We start from the raw sequence: 19,144 nt of genomic DNA on the forward strand, positions 1-19,144 counted from the left end.
TTCATCTCATTGCACTTCCTCTCCCTAACTGAAAGAGTCCCCTTTTACTCACAAAGATGAAAATCGACGATGGAAAACAATGTATCACATAACAATTAATTAGGAGCATACATACACATACCTACAAAACTCTACTCAAACCACCAAGCAAGTATACCAATACAACAAAGGCATTAATCAATAGAATAATGTTATAACAGTAAAGGACCAAACTACCCTCCCCCCGCCCCCCCCCCTCTCTCTCTGTGGCACACACGGAGAGGGAGAGACACCAAACAAACATATATAGCCTCCCTCTCTCTCCCTCTCAGCTGTCTTTCACTGATCTTTCTAGCTTTTAGACCAAAGTGGGTGGTTTTCCCTTCATTTCCTCTCTTCCAAACACTCATCATAGCTTCTTTACAAGGCTTCCTTTTTCTCTTCTCTCTCCTCTCTCTCCTTGAGGCTTGATCCATGGACACTGCTCAGTGGCCACAGGTAAAAGAGAAAAACATGCTGAATTTTCTCCCCTCATAATCATGATCACTAATTTTCTGCTCTTTTTCTGGGTTGAGGTTTCAAGGCTAGCTAGCTAAATATTAATTTAGATATATATATATATGTATGTGTATATAGTTGGCTTTTAGGTTTTAGTTTTTTTTCTTTTTCTTTTTGAAAACTTAATTTGTATATATATATATGTGATGGATAGTTAATTTTAAAGGCAACTTTTTTGGAGCAAGTGATCTCTGAATCTATGTATTGTTGCTGTCGTCGTTGCAAAAATCTTCCAGTTTGTGCTTAATGGAAAAGTTGAAAATTGTACTGCACTCTCTCTCCTTTTCTTTCTTTTTCGCATCACACACATGATCAACAAGAAAAGGCAATTGTATATGGTTTGTTTTTATTTGCTCTTTGTCAATTCCAATCCTCAAAACTCAAAAGCGCTTAAAGCACCTCTAGCCATGGCCTTGTTTTGCTTTGTCTTGTTCATATTCTCCATTTGTTGATTTCTTCTTGCCATGGCCTTTCACTACTTTTCCTTTTCCCCTTTTTCTTTTCAGGGAATTGGAGTGGTGAAACCCACCACCATGGAAAGCTCAAATAATCAAAGCAGAAGGCCAAGGCCACAGAAAGAGCAAGCCTTGAACTGTCCAAGATGCAATTCAACCAACACCAAGTTCTGTTACTACAACAACTACAGCCTCACTCAGCCAAGATACTTCTGCAAAACCTGTAGAAGATACTGGACTGAAGGAGGATCTCTGAGGAACGTTCCAGTTGGGGGCGGATCCAGGAAGAACAAGAGATCCGCGCCATCTTCCCCGCCAATTTCTTCCAAGAAGCTCAATGATCTAGGGTTTTCTCAGCCCGCAGGTTCTGAAAATCCTAAATCCAACCAAGCCCAAGACCTAAACCTAGCTTACCCACCAAGCGCTATTGCTTCTTCTCCTTCTGCATCTCATCTACCAGCTGGGTTGTCTACTTTCATGCCTAGTAATCATCCTGTTTATTCATCATCTGGGTTAGGGTTTCCTCTGCAAGAGTTCAAGCCAAGCCTGAATTTTTCCTTGGATGGGTTTGAAGCAGCCGCCAGTGGCTATGGTGGTGTTCAAGAGGGTGGCGCCGCTGCAAGGCTATTTTTCCCTTTTGAGGACTTGAAGCTGCAGGCTCCAAGCAATAATGGGCAGTTTGATGAACAGATTAATAGAGGGCAAGGAGAGCCCAATAATGGGTACTGGACTGGAATGCTGGGTGGAGGATCATGGTAATAATGATTTAAGTTTCAGAAAGTATTGGACAGAAGCAAGAAGGAGAAGTTGGTGTTGATGATTTGATCTTTGTTTCAGTTGATCAGTTTGACGAGAACTAACAGATCATGAAGTAATTAGTCTCTTTCTTAATTACACTTCTCTCTATTTAGTTATCTTTCTCTCCTACTTAATTAGATATTAATTCTTTATATAATTTCCCTAGCTACTTTAATTTCTCTACTGCTGCTTTAACTGGTTAACTTTCTCTTCTAGTTGATCAGTATATATAAATGTTTGACGCTTATTTGAGTTGATTAATCACTGCATCTCTAAATGTATATATAATCATGAAGATTAATCTTAATTTCCTAGAGACCAAGAAATATTGGCCTAGAAATTACAAACCCTCCTAGCAATGGTTCTCTATATATGATTTGGAAGGATTAATTGGCTCTATTTTGTGTGTGAGTTTGACTTTTATTTGGATTGAATTACACATAATTTTTTTGTTTTTTATTTAATATACGTTATTTCTGAATTATTACACATATTTAATGAATTTATCCTTTTACTATCATTGACAGCAAATTAAAATGACTTGACTGTATTTGAGCTGCATTTTCCATTTCTCTAATTAGTCTTCTTTGTATGGAAAATAATAATATTCATATGTAACAGTAGTTTTTAGGATATAACATTTGTGACACTGATTTATTTGAGAAACTATTTTATTTTGTGAGTATGTCTATGACTATCAATGAATATTTAAGTTATTAATTATATCCCATTTCTATAGCACTATTAAATATGTTTATTTTTTTCAATGTCTTTTGACTCAAAGGGGAATTGAAATGATGGCTTTCCAATCTTTCCATCAAGCTCCTTTTTTTTCTGCTTTCTTCTTTCTTTATGTTTGGCCACAGGTCGGCATTGTCAGTGGTCATCAATGATCCATATTGTTTTTGAAACCTTGTAACCATTAAAGGACCTTGAAGCTATAGCTAATTAAGTGTGGGATCAATCTGAAGAAAGAAAGAAAGAAAGAAAGAAAGAAAGAAAAAGCAGACACATGCGCAGCTAGCTAGCTAGCTATATGACACATCATTTTACATCCATCTCCACATGTAGACCACTTCTATATATATACATATATATAATTAAGAGATTTTAATCCTAGAATTCCATGTTCAGATTATAATTAATAAAGAATTTAATTAAAAGATGGCATCTGCTTTATAATAAATTAACCCAGTTGAGGATTAATGAACTCAATGATCATAGTCAAAACCACTAGCTACTTCATTTGTTTGAGCCAATGGATCAAAAAAATTATGGTTAATTAATTTCTCTTTGTAATTAAATATCTCATTTTTTTTTAAAGAGAGCTGCATTTTATAATTAAATACTATATATATATATGCATGTATTCATAAAATAAATTTCATTTTAATTTATGACAAAATAATAAGGCAATAACATTCTCATAATTTATATCTTGTTGGTAAGCTCTTGGAAGCTAATTTTGCACAAGGGCTATCATTTCTTGGACTTTCGTGTCAAAACCCTTGCTTATAATTTATTTGAAAGAAACCTCAGCCTGATTCATATATATATATATATATAACCCTAGCTTGTCTAGCACTCCATGATCTAAAAGATTTGGGTGGACCAGACAAACATTCCCCTCGGCAACTGTGCTCAACAATTCTATCTACTCCACTGAGCAAAAACCTCTAGTTTATTGTCCTTAGTGTTACGGTGTCAACCACTAGAGAGTTTTATTTATATAATCTAATAATCTTTATACATACAGTGGATGGATGGATTGATGGATGGATAGTTGTGCACCACTCCCTTTCTTGCCAAACTTTGGACCCCTCTTTGTTCCTCTCTTTGATCTTTCTCCCTTATTTTTGCCCATCTTACTCAGTTTTCTCAGCAACCAAACAATAATAATTAATATGCAAGTCTATATATATATATATATATCGGATACATCCAATTGATCTCCAATTCTTTTTACAGATTAATTTAAACTTATGTTTGCCTTTTGAATAGTGAGATTTTGTTCACCCATTTAACCAGAATTAAAATAATTTCTATCAAAAAAAACTAACGATCTCTCTTTTTCTCTTTCCTTCTTCTTTTTTAACAACTCTCGCTCTCTTCTCTCTCTCCCTTATTTTCTCTTCTTCTCCAGCAAGCCTTATGTTATCTCCTCTCGCGCACCAACTACCATTGCATCTTTGCTATAATACCCCAAGAGCCTAGAGAAATTAGTATATATCGAGAATAGTGTAAGGAAGGAAACAACACCAGCTGGATACCTTTTGGGCTGAATATTGGCAAAAAACTCCCAAATTAAGAGTGCTTGACCTGGGATAATCCATGGATGGATAACCTCCCTGGGAAGTTCGTGTAGGCCCATCAGGGTAAGTTGTTCCGGTTCTTCCTATCGCTCGATGTGGGATGTTACAGGTGGTATCAGAGCCGACCCCCGAGCCTCTGAGCACGGTGGTGGGGCAAACCTCAGTGAGAAGGCTGAGTCCCTAGGGGGGGTGCGTGTAGGCACCTTAGGCAAATCCCACATCGGCCATGCATCGATGGGAGATCTGGGACCGGTTGTAAGGTCGCATGACGAGGACGTCATGTGCTTAAGGGGGGAGAATGTAATACCCCGAGAGCCCAGAGAAGTTAGTATATATCGAGGATAGTGTAAGAAAGGAAACAACACCAGCTAGATACCTTTTGGGCTGAATGTTGACAAAGAACTCCTAAGTTAAGCGTGTTTGACCTGGGGTAATCCAGGGATGGGTGACCTCCCTGGGAAGTTCGTGTAAGCCCATCAGAGTAAGTTGTTCTGGTCTTTCCTATCGCTCGAACGGGATGTTACATTTGCCACCCCTTGCCTTGCCTCACTCGCTTTGCCGCTGCATCCTTCCTCTCATTTTCTTTTTTCTTCTCCAACAACTCTCTTGCCGTCGTCGTCGCCTCTTATGCGAGGATGTAGCTATGAAGAGAGGCGAAATAGTGATGGAGATGGAGGATGCGACGACAGGAGGAAAACGACAAGTGTAAGAGAATGAGAAAGAGAGAAACTAGGTAAAGACCCCCATTTCCAGAAATATACCTTTTTACCCCAAACTATCGGATAAAGTTATCTTGTTGAAAGGGTGAACAAAATCGCACCCATCTTTTGGATGAGATTTTGCAGGTTAAAATTATGAAGTAAATACATGTCATTTCAGTAATATCAAACTTATATTCTGTCAATCACAACCTAACAAAAAAATTCTCAATCCTATCACATTTGAAGGGTAATTAGTTCAAATTATTCATAAACATTGACTGATATAAGTCATATCACTTTAATTTGTCAATTTAGATTAGACAAATCAAGACCCTCACGAGTCACGAGCTATAATTGGCCAACATATCTAAGAAAAATAATTTCAAATTGAAAATCAAGAGTAGAATAAGATGAGACTTCTTCGTTCATGAGCCCGTGATATTTTATCTTAAGTAAAATCAAATATCACTGTCTTCATTTCAATTGCATGATTAATTAATCAGAAGATTTTGGATATTGTAGTTGTGTTCCTAAGTATTCAACTAACCATTCAAATATATATATATATATATATATATGCACACATTCTTAGTGCATCTTTCTTTTGAGCTTCACCTTGGAACAACTAAAAGAAATTAATGAAGCAAAGTATTGTTAAATATTAGTTAAGTATAAAGATCACGGGTTATGGTAAACAATATGGGGTATGTTTTTTGTGTTGTTATCACTTGGCAAAATCTAAAAATTAATTGCAGACAGTTCTAGTTGTAAAAAATATTTTTTAATTTTTAATTATATACACATAGAAAATAATTTAATTTTTGTTATTGTTATTGCTCGAAAACAATAATGAATTTATTGAGTGAAATATCATTATCAAGCTGCCTGAGTCTGTAAAAAAGATAATAATAAAAAAAAATAAAAAAATTCTCACGTAAATACTTCAATTCTTAAAGTGAGACATTGAAGATAATAAAAACTTAAAAATCGTATTAAAACCAATATTAAAGACATACAGTTTCTGTAATGGAGACCTATTTATTTATAAAGGAGGTTGGAGCTTTCGTAAATCCTCTAGAATTATAATTATTTATTGGTAATGTCTATTTTTTTTGTGTGACTTTGAGAAGGATTTTTGAATGTATAAATTACATAGTTTGTGCATTACGTGGAACCTCCTAATAAATGAAAATTACACATTTTTAACTTAAAATATTATTTTAGACTTTTATGCTTTTTTTTTTATCTTTTAATGAGTTTTACCTATAACACAACAATTATAATACATTATATTAGCTCTAGTCTCCTCCAACATATCATGGAGTTTTTTACATTCTTCAATCTTTTTTCGAACCTCCTCATTTCTTTTTCACTCCTCACTATTTCTTTTAATTGCATCATTTTAGTTTTCAATTGATCCGTACATTATCTTGAAGCACTTAATTGATTAAGGAGTTAAAGCATGAGTTGAAAGCTTCTCAAAGTCGAAACTAGAAATATATATAACCATGCATTTCTTGACCCATAAATCTTTAAGTAGGTTGAATTTGTCAAATTATTAATTCATGATGAACTTATTAGTCAAAAAGGTTATTTAAAACACTGTAACGAACAATTAGAGAATGAAATGACAAGCTTAAAAGAAATAGTAGATTAGCAACAAAAAAAAAAAAGAAAGAAAGAAAAATGAAAAGGGGAAAAAAAGAATATGACTGTTTAGAAGTTAATGTACAGACTAACGTAGGTAACGATGAAAAAAACTAATAAAATGGAAAGCACTAATTATAGGGAAAACCAGTGTACTGGATTGCAGCTCCATAAAGCACCATTCACCAACCTATGGCAAACTGTTAACATAGGGAAACACTACTTACCAGTAAGAAGGAAAATCTGGCATTTCTTTTTTTTTTTTTTTTTTCTCTGGCAAACAATAATTTCTTTAAATGAAAAATCACAAAGATGTCCATATCTTCATGATAGGGCATATCATGAGTATCATAACACACGATTAAACAAATGCACAAAGAAAGCCTTTTGAACAAATAAACAAGAAAAAGAAAATTCTACAATTATGTGCAATAATTAGATAACATCTTCAAAAGACTGTACTAAAAAAACAAACTCTTAATTGTCATCCGACAAATCTTCCTAAGAATTAAAGACTTTTGATCCAAATGTCAACATTGTGATATAAACAGTTGGTTACTCACTTAAAAAATTGACAGGACACGATCAAACCCTGTAACTGTGAATACATAATCGTGATGACTAAACCTAGGGAGGGCATTTCTCTGTTTATTCAAGCATGCAAATCTGACATGTCTGAGTAAATATAGTTCTTGACATGTACATATATATATATATATACAGTTCAATATGTGTTGTGAATTGGGACAGACAAAGTTTAATAACAGAGGAACAGATATACAGAAAAAAAACATTAGAAATGAACACTTAAAAGTGAATCAATAGTGAGAGATGATATCCATTACAAATTACTCTCTTCCAGGCTTGCTAAGGTGCTATTGACAATCCAATTTTAGTTTGCAAGTTAATGGTATACCGTATACGGTAGTGGATGCATGTGTGGGCTGTTCTGCGCTCACAATTAAAATTATTTTTTTAATATTAAAATTATTTTTTTAATATAAAAAATAATAAATTTTACTAATAATTCAGTCAAAAAAATTCCAATCAACTCCAAAATTTGTGATGTGTAATTTTATACCTCAAAAAAAAATTTTAACTTCCTCTACATAGATTTCTGGATCCGCCCTGCCCAATGATGGAGCCAAGGAAGAATTTTAGTTCGGGTCAAGGATTAATTTTAGTTCTGCTAAATTATAAAAATTATAAATATTTATATTAATATATATAAAAATTAATAAAATAAAAAAACCAGCTGGGCCAAGGCTCAGCTGGCCAACATGTGGCACCGCCACTGGCCCTACCTATACCTATCCCAATAGCTCAAAAATAAAAATCAATTTATGCAGCTCACTACATTTAGAATTTACTGTCTTAATAAGAAAACAAAGTCCTCGCACGACAATATTCTAAAAGCTTAAATCCCCATTGTCGCGTAATCAGGAACCAAATTTCAGTGCTCCAAATAACACAGCTCCTCAAACTTGATTGTTGTAACCACAGATCAGAATGAGTGCCAAACCCTAAGTCATCAATTAACACGAATACTGATACGAATAGAGTGAAAAATAACATGAACGAAGATTCTGACGCGAAGAGATAACCTGTACACGTCTTGGAAACAGCGACGCCGACGACGCGCTTCCTAGTGATCGACGATGCTCGGCAGCACCAGATGGTGCACTATCACCTTCTTGATCGATCGCGCGGAGATTCTCTGTGTATTGATCACGTCCATTCTCGGTCAATCAACTGACTCTCTCTCTCTCCCCCTCCTAAGAAAGACCGAGGATACGAGAGGTAAGGCAAAGGGAGCGACGGGAAGAGAGAGAGAACTATAGAGCGCGCGAGAATTTTGTAATTTGGCGCAGAACGGTACATCACCTTATAAATATCTAATCTGATTGTTTTTTTTTTTATAATTTCTCTTGAAGATTACATTTTTTAGGTCTTTTGTTAAAGTGATTTACATTTTTTATTTATGTATTATTTTATTAGATTTTAATAATATAATAACGTTAATTAATAACAAATCAATTTAAATTAAACATTAATCACTCTCTAATTAAACGATGATTTGCTCTCCAGACAATTGCCGATGACGGCGAAGAAAAGTCGCCGTCCACTGTGTGAGATAGAGAAAGACAGTCACCTTCGCAGTGGCCAAAAACTCAGTTTTGATACAGACTTTGCACAAATATTATTTAAATATTTATATTTATATAATATAAAAATAACTATTAAGTGTCAGCATTTCAACATAATTTGAGTACTTTTGGTTTCTACCATTTTTAATTAATTTCAAAAGATTGATATTCAAATTGATTATGCCAAGGGGAAGAAGACCTGTTAACAAATCATTAGACCAATCAGTCTCAGTCTAGAGTTGGTTCTATCTTATCTTGTAGTAGTTGGTTCTACCATTCTTAATTAATCTTGCTTTTGCCCTCACCAACTTAATTAGGGTTGTTTGGGCTTACAGTGAGATGCATTTAATTATAAAAAGATATTTGATAAATTAGTTAAGTTGATGTGAGTTTTTCGAGTTGAGACAAGATAAGATAGGGAAATAATTACAAATAATATAAAGTGAATAGTGAATATTATATCGATATATATTTAAAAATATATTTTCTATTTCTATATCAGTTTTTTTATTTCATCTAAGTATATATAATTTCATATATATATATATATATATATATTAGTATTTGTTTAAATGCATATACTGATATTGATATTTATTTAGGAGATATACTTATTTTCATATATGTTTCTATACTAGTTTTAGTTTATATATGTATTCAAATATTTATATTTTTATATAATTTTAGAAAACAAATTTTATATAATTATAAATTGTACATGGATTTGTAATAATTAGTTTATACATATATATAGTATTATAAAATTGTGTGCATGCATTTATAATCTTATATTGTGATTTTGTTACTTTATTTAAGAACTAATTAAAAGTTAGTTTTGATGTTGTGATGAGATTGCTCTAAAGTTTTTTGTAATTTTGATAATATAAGTCCAAGGCATGAATTTTTTTATTATGTTTTTTAGCAAAATATATAAATAACATTTTTGCCTAAATAATAGAATAGATGATGTATAAATTTTTAATTTTCTTCATGCCATAATGTTAAATGTTACATCCTTAAATAATAATTATATATACAAAAACAATATTTATATAAAAGACAAAGAGCATTGCCCTCCTTTAATTCTACTAATAATATATCTCTTTTCACATGTTACATGTAGTGACTAGGAGTCTTCATAAATAACAGCATATATAAATTCACACATGGATAGATAAATTATTTTCATTCTGCCTGCCACAGTATATAAGACAACAAGGGCAAATGTGCTAATTAGAATTGCGTCTTAAAAATCTTAACCTTCTCGACTATAAATTTTCCTTCTTTGTACCTTTGGCTAGCCTCAAATGCTCGAACGTATTTCCAACCTAGCTCGATCCCACATTTGCTACAATAGATGTCGCAAACAGTAAAACGACCGGTTATAAGTTCTCTATCTTCTTTGCGCCCCAATACAACGTTCATTGCGTGATCAAACAAATAGCCAGGCCCAGACTTGGTCTGACAAACATCACCATAAATTGTAAAGAAATACCAATTTGGGTGTACTCAATTCTTCAACGTATTGCACACTTAGATCTATCTAGAATAGACTAGTACTATTAGAATGCGATGAAAATAAATGGTATGATATTCAAGTGGGCAAATTATCAAAATGGTTACTGAAAATTACAAATACTTGTACATAATACAAAATGTTTATTTTCTAAAATTATAAACACAATTATAAAGTGTTTATAATTTTTGAAAACTAATTAATAATTTAAAAAGAAGTGCTGTTAATTTTATAAGTGTAAAAATTGAGTGTTAGTTTAACGTTATCATCATAATATTAAGTGTCAAAGAAAATGGTCTTTGCACCCCCCCAAAAAAAAAAAAAATTCAGATTTAAAAAAAATAAATAAACCACAGAAAATCTTGATATAATTCACCATTTCCAATAGAAAAAGAATACTTTTAGAGAACAAAAAAGCAACGGTGATATCGGATTGAGTAAAAATACCGAAAGATCAGGAGAATTGTTCACCTGGAAGGCTTTAGAGAGAAGATCGTCGCGATACGCCAGCGGATTCCGGCAGTTCCAGCAACTGTACAACGGATTACCGGCGCCTTGGAAGTCTGCCATCGCCTGGAAGCTAATTAGATGCAGGAACAGAGAGATCGTGAGGAATTCAGGAATCAGGAATCAGGATCCTGTAAAGGAGTCGGCGTCGCGTGTGAATATATATGTGCGCAAGTTTGCTAAGCAGAGAAGGAAGACAAGGAAGAGCGAGTGGTCCAACACGATGAAAAGCGATGGCAAGAAGACCGGATATGGCAAGATGTTGACGATAGACGTGAGGAGTACATTATTGGATTAGGTAGAGACTTGACAAAACGCAGGTTAGGTTGGACTTGACACATGCCTTGTCGGAGAATATTACTTTCATTTTAGGGTTAAATTAGTAATTTTATATTTAAAATAATAAAAAATTACTATATTTTTAACGTCGGAATTAAATTGTTTACTTTATTTTAAAAAGACACATACTATAAATGTGTGTGTGTGTGTGGGGGGGGGGGGGGGGGGGGGGGGGGGGGTGGTTAAATTTAAATTTCCCATTGTATGGAGTTACTTTGATTGAAAATAGAATCAATGTTTTTAATAGAATTAAAATATTGTTAGGAAGAAGTTAAAAAATATTTATTATAATAATTAACATGACATCAAATTTGAAAGTCTAAAGACTTATTTGTCACTTTTAAAGTATAATATAATTTATTATTTGACTATTTTCAAAATATAGTGACTAAGGTATAGTATAAAGCATTTAACTTGAGGGTTGCATTTGAGCATTGTATTTTATTTTTAAGTAAAATTATAAATAAAAAAGTTTTAATTAGTATAGTTAAAAAGTTATTTGATAAATTAGTCATTATTTAGAGGTCATGAGTTCAAATATTATTGATATAATTAATTTTTATTTATTTAACAAAAATACATAAGTAAATTTTTAAGAAAACACTTTAATTTCAACTTATTTAACATTATTAAAAAAAAACATGCAACTCTTGAGATTAAGCATAATTATAGAGGTATTCCCTTTAATTTATGAAATTACAAAAATCTTTTTAATTTGAGAAATTCCCTTTAAACATAAATTAAACTAATAACTTTGCTCCTATAAGATCCTCTCTCATTAGGGGTTTTTATGGATTTGGAATTAATTTAGAACCAAACTGATATTGATAGAATTTATAAAATTAAATTAAAAACTAAATCAATCATTATATAAATAAAACCAACTCAGCCTAATAAAAGTCGATTTGGTTCAATTCCATTCTATTGATACTTTGACACACAATGTCACTCAATAAAGGATGAATTGAGAGCTAAAAACTTATTAAATTGATTTTTTTTTTTAAATTCTTAAGTTTTTCTTATACAAAGAAAATATTTATTATAAATATATATATTGTTTGAGAGTGATAATAATATAAATACACAAATAATAATAATCAACACAAAAATATATAGTGATTCGATGTCTCCAACACCTACTTCACTTTCTCAAGATCAACCCGATACTTGAGATTCCACTAAAACCACCATTAGGTTTCCACACAAAATCACCTAACAAACTTGTACACCTCGAGATTTTCCCTTTAGCTCACATCATAAACTATTACAACAATACACCTAGATTACTTAGGCTCTAGGAGCCACTCACAATCCACAATTAATAACAATAAATTATATATCCAAACAACATTAGATTAATATGGAAATAAGCACAATGATATTACAAGGCAAGTATGAATAATATAAAAGTTACCAATAAGAAGAAAAATTTATTCTTCTTTGCTTTGGGCTCCAATGGATTGATCTTTATAGTTTGTGCCATGGATTGCTTTTATTGAGTGCTTGAAAGCTTGTATGTGCTTTATAATAATGGATATTGATAGTGCATTAGCCTTCTCTAGAAATTTCTTAAAGATATATATATTTCGAGCTTCCAACGAATTTGTAACGAATAGAAAAATTCGACTGTTAGAGTCTGGCAGTCGATTGTTCTAACAGACAATCGACTCTGCGACATCCATAGTCAACTCTCAAAGCCGACAGTCGACTCTCATTGGTCTATAGTCGACTCCTAATCGACTGACCAAAACTTGCTCTCGGCTACCTCAACTCTGCATAACACACAGTCGACTGCCCCTTATTGGGAGCTGACTCTCAGTCCAGAAAAATTAGATTTGCTTTGATGATATAATCCATAGCATGAATGTATTACAACATATTTTACATTTTTTTAGTTTAAGTAAATGTCCACATTTTGCTTAATTTCTATTTTACTTTTTATTTACTTTAATACATAAATGTAAATAAGAAAGTACCCCTCATTTAGATTCAATAAAAATATTTAAAAAATTTAAATCCATAACAATAAGAAAATAGAATTTTGGTTTTAGAACAAATTCGGAATTTGATGATTTTACCACTTTCAAAAAAACATACATTCTATTTATTGAAAATTTCATTAAAAATTATTTTAACAATAATGAATATTAGCTATCAAAATACCAGGAGATAGTTTTCCAAAATGAAAACATTTTCTTATATGTTCCTTTATAGTGCGTTAATTTTTCACTTAGAACAAATAACATTTATTGGTTCATTTTGATACACAAAAATACTATAATACTTAAAATATGTTATTCACCATAAGACATATCAAAAATTTATTAGGGGATTTAAATATATCAAAAATAGTTTTACTAAAATTATGTTTTGTTAAATATCAAAATACCTAATAGATTGACTGGAGCAATTTGGCTCAACAGATTCTTGTTAGTAATAATTATCCATTAGTCTCAAATTATTATTTAAAAAATATTTATGATATGCTATAGTGTAAAAAAACAAAGTAAATAAAAAATTAATTAATTCATAATTAAAGTGAACCCAAATCAAATGGCCACATTAGAATGAAGAAGGATGACTGATGAGGGGTTAATATTTCTTAAATCTTAATGAATTATATCTCCATTTTGTCTTTATATTTATGTTTAAAATAAATAATTATTTGCATTATATATTATTACAGGATGAAGCAATGAAGTTGACTTCTACAATTAATTAGGGGCATAAATTGAAGACGTTGGATTACCCATTATTGTTGCTCAAATTCATGGGCAAACTATGGAGTCTAGAGGATGTTTCAAGTGCACTTGGTCCAACTATCAAATAGAATTCAACATAAGAAAAACCCAAGACCAATCAAAGGCCCAAGATCAACCAAAGGCCCAAAACCAACCAAAGGCCCAACAAAGTCCAATTTGTAGAAGACTTTTCTTTGTTTTGTATTTTTATAAGTGTTTTACCACCTAAAGTCTTTTGTATTCTTATGAGAAGTCCACCACTTAAAGTTTTTTGTATTTTTTGTCTTTTACCTAATTTTGTTCCACTAGTTAGGTGAATGTTTTGTTTAATTGAATAATTGTGTGGCTTGTAATGCATCTTATGGGCTATAAATAGCTTACTTTGGTGCATTTGTGAGGAGATTGTTATCACTTGAATCAAAGTTTAGTTTTGTTTTTAGAGTTTCTCTTAGAGAATTGCTCTTATTGTCTCTCTTATTTTCTCTTGTAATCCTACTTCATTTATTTCTTCTTTTAAATTCTTATGTCATTTATTGTTATTTTATTATCCACCGCCTAAATGGCCGGTTAGTTTATGCCTTTAAATTTCTGCCATTTTGATTCTTGTCTTTTAATTATCCACCGCCTAAATGGCCGGTTAGTTTTCGCTATTCTAATTCTTGTCATTTAAATTCTATTATTTAAATTACGCCATTTAAATTCTTGTTAATTAACTTTTAAATGGAAATGAGTAGATAAACCTAATCTTGGGTTAAGACAATGACAGTGTCCAACGCCAATGATTCCCAAAAAAAGCTGCACTTTAAATGAGTAATATTAATTTAAATTTCAATATGGGTGAGTTTTAATTATTGGAAAATCACTAGGTTTGTATTGGAGCGTAAGCCTAACTTAGAGCTTTCATGTCACGCATGAGAGTTACTAGAACTGGAAACACTATCATACCTAAACTCGGATGATTAATTTAGTTGTTTTGTATATTAATTGTAATTGGATTTATGGTAGTTGCTTAAATTAGAACTATCATCATCTCTAATTGCATTTAGTAACAAATCCTCATATCTGAAATTATATTAATGTTACTAAACCTTGTTTGCTAAAATTTGGGAATCAATAAGTTGGTGCTGAAATTATCTTAACTCAAGTGCTATCCAATTTTATATTCTCACATTAAGCATTTATTTCAACTTCTCTCTTGCTTTATTTTATAGTATTTGTTATCTAAAAAGAAAATCATAAAAAAATCTTATTACCAATCTATCTAAATGCGTGTGCGTGTGTGTGACATTCATTTGCTTTTTCCATAAAATAAATCTCTCAGTGGACGACCTGAACTCATCCAGAAAGTATAAATTTAAATTTGGACTACAACTGCACTCGTACATTGACGATTATAAACCTCTCACGTAAATAAAAAATATATATATAAAATTTTTATTGTGTTTTGTTTTGTGTTTTAATTGCAGGGTGAGAGTGCAGCCAATGACCATAGGGAAAATGCCCCAAATACACCAAAAGGGCACGCGGATGATTGCTCAAGCCCAAGAAGCATATGGGAAGACCTGTGGCCTTAAAGGGCTTATAGGTGACCCCCGACCTTAAGAGGCCCATGAGTGACCTCGCTCTGTCCCTCAAGACCCGTGGGAAAGTCTCACGACACCTTTTATCCCCAAAACAACATCATCATCGTAAAAGCATTTTTCCAAATATTAGGGGAGGTCCCACACAACACGTAAACCATATAAGTCCAACAATCGAAAATCCTTTTAGGAAATGGATAGACAATCATCCATAAGAAATTATATCTCCAAAATGGTAAGATAAATATCATACATAACAATCCTAAACCCAATCGAATTAGGAAAAATTAGGATAGACGTTATTTATAAAAATTTTAATCTTTAACTACTTCGAATTACTCCATGCTCTCATGTATAAATAGGTAGACACTTATTTCAAAAAAGATAAATCCTGATACTAGTGTAAATACTGCTCCCAGACTTTCATCATTCTTAGTGTTTGACTTAAGTATCCGAGTGTTTGCGCGGAGACTCTCTCGTGCCTTCTGAATATTTTCTTCATTTGCAAACTCAGATGACTTGATGACGATATTTTTTGTCAAATAAATTCATTGTTGTATATTGACAATAATAATTGGCATCGTTTATAGGAACTTGTATGAAAAGCCAATAAATCCATCTGTAATGGCCCAGACCAATAGTACCACCAATCAAGAGCAACAAGATGGAATATAACTCCAGTCAAATGAACCATATGGGACTCCTCCCTAAAGCTAGCTATGGGAGAACCCCCAAGGCTTGTCAAGGCTCCTCCCCAAAGGCATAAGAGGGCTCTTTCCTAAGGCTAGCCAGGAGCTCACTCCCACATCTCGTTAGGAGCTTATTCCTTGGGGCAACTAAGGGCTCATCCTTAAATCTAGCCAAGTATTTACCCCAGTGCTCATTGGAAGTTGCTTTCCAAGGTTAGCCGACAATATAGTCGGGCAACAGGCATAGTTTCCTTCCCCAAGGCTTGTTTAGGGTTCACCCCCAAAGCTAGTGTAACATCCCGGTATTTTGAAAAATAATAATAATTAATTTCTATTTTTGAGATAATTTATTAAAATTTTGTGGCATTGTAATATTTAATGGAGAACATTAAAGTTTGAATATGGAAGTGATTGAAATTTTTTAGAATTTTTAGAATCTAAGTATGAGGTTGGAATTTAGGAGTTTTTTTAGTATAAAATTAATTGTTGCAAAAATTATAATCAAAGGGGTCTTGTAGCCTAGTGGTTACTTATATATAAAAGGACTGACAGGTTTAAGGTTTGATCCTTTATGGGAGCAAAGTTGGATTTTGTTTTGAATAAGGCTGTCACTTAATGCATTATTATATTCTTCATCTACGAACATATCTCCTTAAAAGTTACCACCTATTACATTATTTAATTCCTTTGTTCTAGACACGTCTCCTTAATTCATTCTACAAACATATCTCCTTAAAAGCTACCACCTAATACATTATTTTATTCCCTTGTTATAGACACATCTCCTTAATTCATGACTAGCTACTCCGGTTTTTTAACATTCACACCTTAAATCAAGTGTACAAAATTGAGGAAAGTTTATAAATTAAAGGTAAGGCTAGGATTTCATGAGACAAACTTGAGACATGGGATATTTTAATTATGGCTGAAATGTGTGTAAAGTTTGCTATAAATGATGAAGAGCAAGAAGAGGAGAAGACGAGCGTGAGTTTAAGAAGAAATTAAAAGGAATAAAGTAATTAAAGTTAAGGAGCAAAGTAAGTAAGATATGTCTGGTATTAAATAAATTTGAGTTTAGTGGTACTTATTTAAATAACTCTTTTTACTTATTGTGTTTAATTTTGTTAGAGAATCTCTGAGATGTGATTTCAGCGGTTCTATCATTTTGGGAGAATTTAAGGATCATCTAAGGAGATCATAATAAGCTAAAAGCAAGTCGGTAAGGGTTAATATGTTATTTGTGTAAATTTCATTATTATGACTTACATATGATAATAGGGGAGTGCCTAGGTATGAGACTATGGATTTTGGGGATGAAATAGAGCTCGTGATAGGGTTCATAGAAATTCATATGAGGCCACCAAGAGTTTTTGATAGATGAAGTGGACGGGTCTGTATGCATGTTTTATTTCATATATTTTTATGTTTGTTATAAGTTACAATTTGCTATTTTTACATATTGTCTTTATTGGGTCTTAATACTCACCCCTTATCACTAACCACACAGATGACTCAAACCCTAGTAAAGGAAAAGCGGTGGTAGTTAACAGTTCTCTGATAAACGTGGTTGACCAGTCGTAAAAAGACTTTTGTTGTATGAGTTTACGAGTATTTTATTTTCTTAGTTTTGTATTAAATGTGTGTGACAAACGAGATTTTAAGGTTAGAAATGGGACTTAAGAGTAATTTTATGGAAATTAATTTTTATTGGGCTTTCATCCCCAAGTCCTTATAAAATGTGTAGCTCGACCAAGAATTGAGAGCCTTTCGCTGCCAATTTTTCTTTTGGAACTCGAGTTCTTGGTGAATGAAGACGGTGAAACTTTGTTCCCACCCAGGGCATCCAAACTTGTTGGGGCATAATTGGCTTTAAATTTTGGCCAGTGGCTGACATTGTAACCATGGGTTATGATAGCACATCGAATGTAGGACTAGGGGCATCACAACTAGTATGGGGTGTAACCTCAAGGTCATCCGTGATTTCACTCCCAAGGCTAATTGGGAATTTATTTCCAGAACCAACAAGATGCTTGTCCCATAGAATTCGTAGATTCTTCGGGACATACCTTATCCATGGTACCATGAGTGAAATGTGAGGTTTTACAACGCCAACACGAAAAAGGGATGTGGGTGTTGCGAGATGTTACTGATCTACTAAAAAGCATAGGTCCACAAACAGCTCTGTCATCAACCTTTAAGAAATATGCAATCGGTTCGAGCCATCACCTGGAAGCACAAGAAAAAAGTTTGAAGATTACACCTGAATCGCAAAAGACTCAATCTCATTACACCACTTCTTCAAGAACTCATGTATGAGAGCTTTCTCTTTCCCAAATACGTGATGGGAAAGGAAAGAATACTGAAAAGACGTAGGGGTACCCAAAAGAGAAAGTACTTGGATAATGACGAAAGTAAATCCACAAACGAATAACAACCTCCCCATAGAGGCTTGTTATAGGAAATTAATGAAATTGAAAAACCATCAACGTTTAGTGTTCGTGAAACGCTAAACATGGAAAATATGATTGAGAGGATCTGGGAACATAAAAAGTTGCTACTCACACGAGATGATTAGTCTAGGAAAATAGTCATTTTCATGCCAGCTATCATGAATAAGCTTTCTACCAAGAAAATTCAAGATGTTTTCGGTAACAAGCCTCTATGGGGAGGTTATTCTTCGTTTGTGGATGTATTTTCGACATTATCCAAGTATTTTCTCTTTTGAGAGTTTCTTTGGGTACCTTTACGTCTTTTCTGTATTATTTCCTCTTACCCATCACGTATTTGGGAAAAAGAAGGCTCTCGTGCACAAGTTTTTCAAGAAGTGGTGTGATGAGATTGAGTCTTTTTGCAGTTCAAATGTAATTTCTGAACTTTCTTCTTGTACTTTTAGAGGAAGGCTTAGATCAACCACAAATTTATCAAGGGTTGATAGTAGAGCTGTTTGTGGGGTTGTGTTTTTCAACAGATCAGTAACATCTCGAAATGCTTGCATCCATTCCTTGTGTTAGTGTTGTAAAGCCTTTGATTATGCTCGTGGTACCATGGAGAAAGTATGTATCGAAGGATCTATGAATTATGTGGGACGAGCATTTTGCTGGTTATAGAAATAAATTCTCAACTGGCTTTGAGAGTGAAATCCTGAATAACCTTGAAGCTAAACCCCATACTAGCT

The 19,144-nt window shown here is 32.9% G+C and overlaps 2 protein-coding genes across 3 annotated transcripts; one reads left to right on the top strand and one right to left on the bottom strand.

Moving 5' to 3' along the window:
- Positions 1-310: 310 nt before the first annotated feature.
- LOC127796492 (dof zinc finger protein DOF4.6-like) lies at positions 311-1,947 on the top strand. Of its 2 annotated transcripts, none has more exons than XM_052328649.1 (2): positions 311-477; positions 1,044-1,947. In XM_052328649.1, exons 1-2 carry the CDS (start codon positions 454-456, stop codon positions 1,749-1,751), a joined length of 732 nt encoding a protein of 243 aa, XP_052184609.1. In that variant the 5' UTR covers positions 311-453; the 3' UTR covers positions 1,752-1,947. The 2 variants fall into 2 exon arrangements, with proteins under 2 accessions (XP_052184609.1, XP_052184611.1); XM_052328651.1 differs by lacking the exon at positions 311-477 and adding an exon at positions 491-801.
- A 7,703-nt stretch (positions 1,948-9,650) lies between these two features.
- Positions 9,651-10,904, bottom strand: LOC127797684 (protein yippee-like At4g27740). The gene is made up of 2 exons (XM_052330787.1): positions 10,585-10,904; positions 9,651-10,058 (listed from the first exon to the last, which is right to left on the bottom strand). The coding sequence occupies exons 1-2, from the start codon at positions 10,681-10,683 to the stop codon at positions 9,831-9,833; spliced, it is 327 nt and encodes a 108-aa protein (XP_052186747.1). The 5' UTR covers positions 10,684-10,904; the 3' UTR covers positions 9,651-9,830.
- Positions 10,905-19,144: the final 8,240 nt, after the last annotated feature.

The sequence above is a fragment of the Diospyros lotus genome, chromosome 3 (assembly GCF_014633365.1).
Source record: "Diospyros lotus cultivar Yz01 chromosome 3, ASM1463336v1, whole genome shotgun sequence".
In the NCBI taxonomy this organism is placed as follows: domain Eukaryota; kingdom Viridiplantae; phylum Streptophyta; class Magnoliopsida; order Ericales; family Ebenaceae; genus Diospyros; species Diospyros lotus.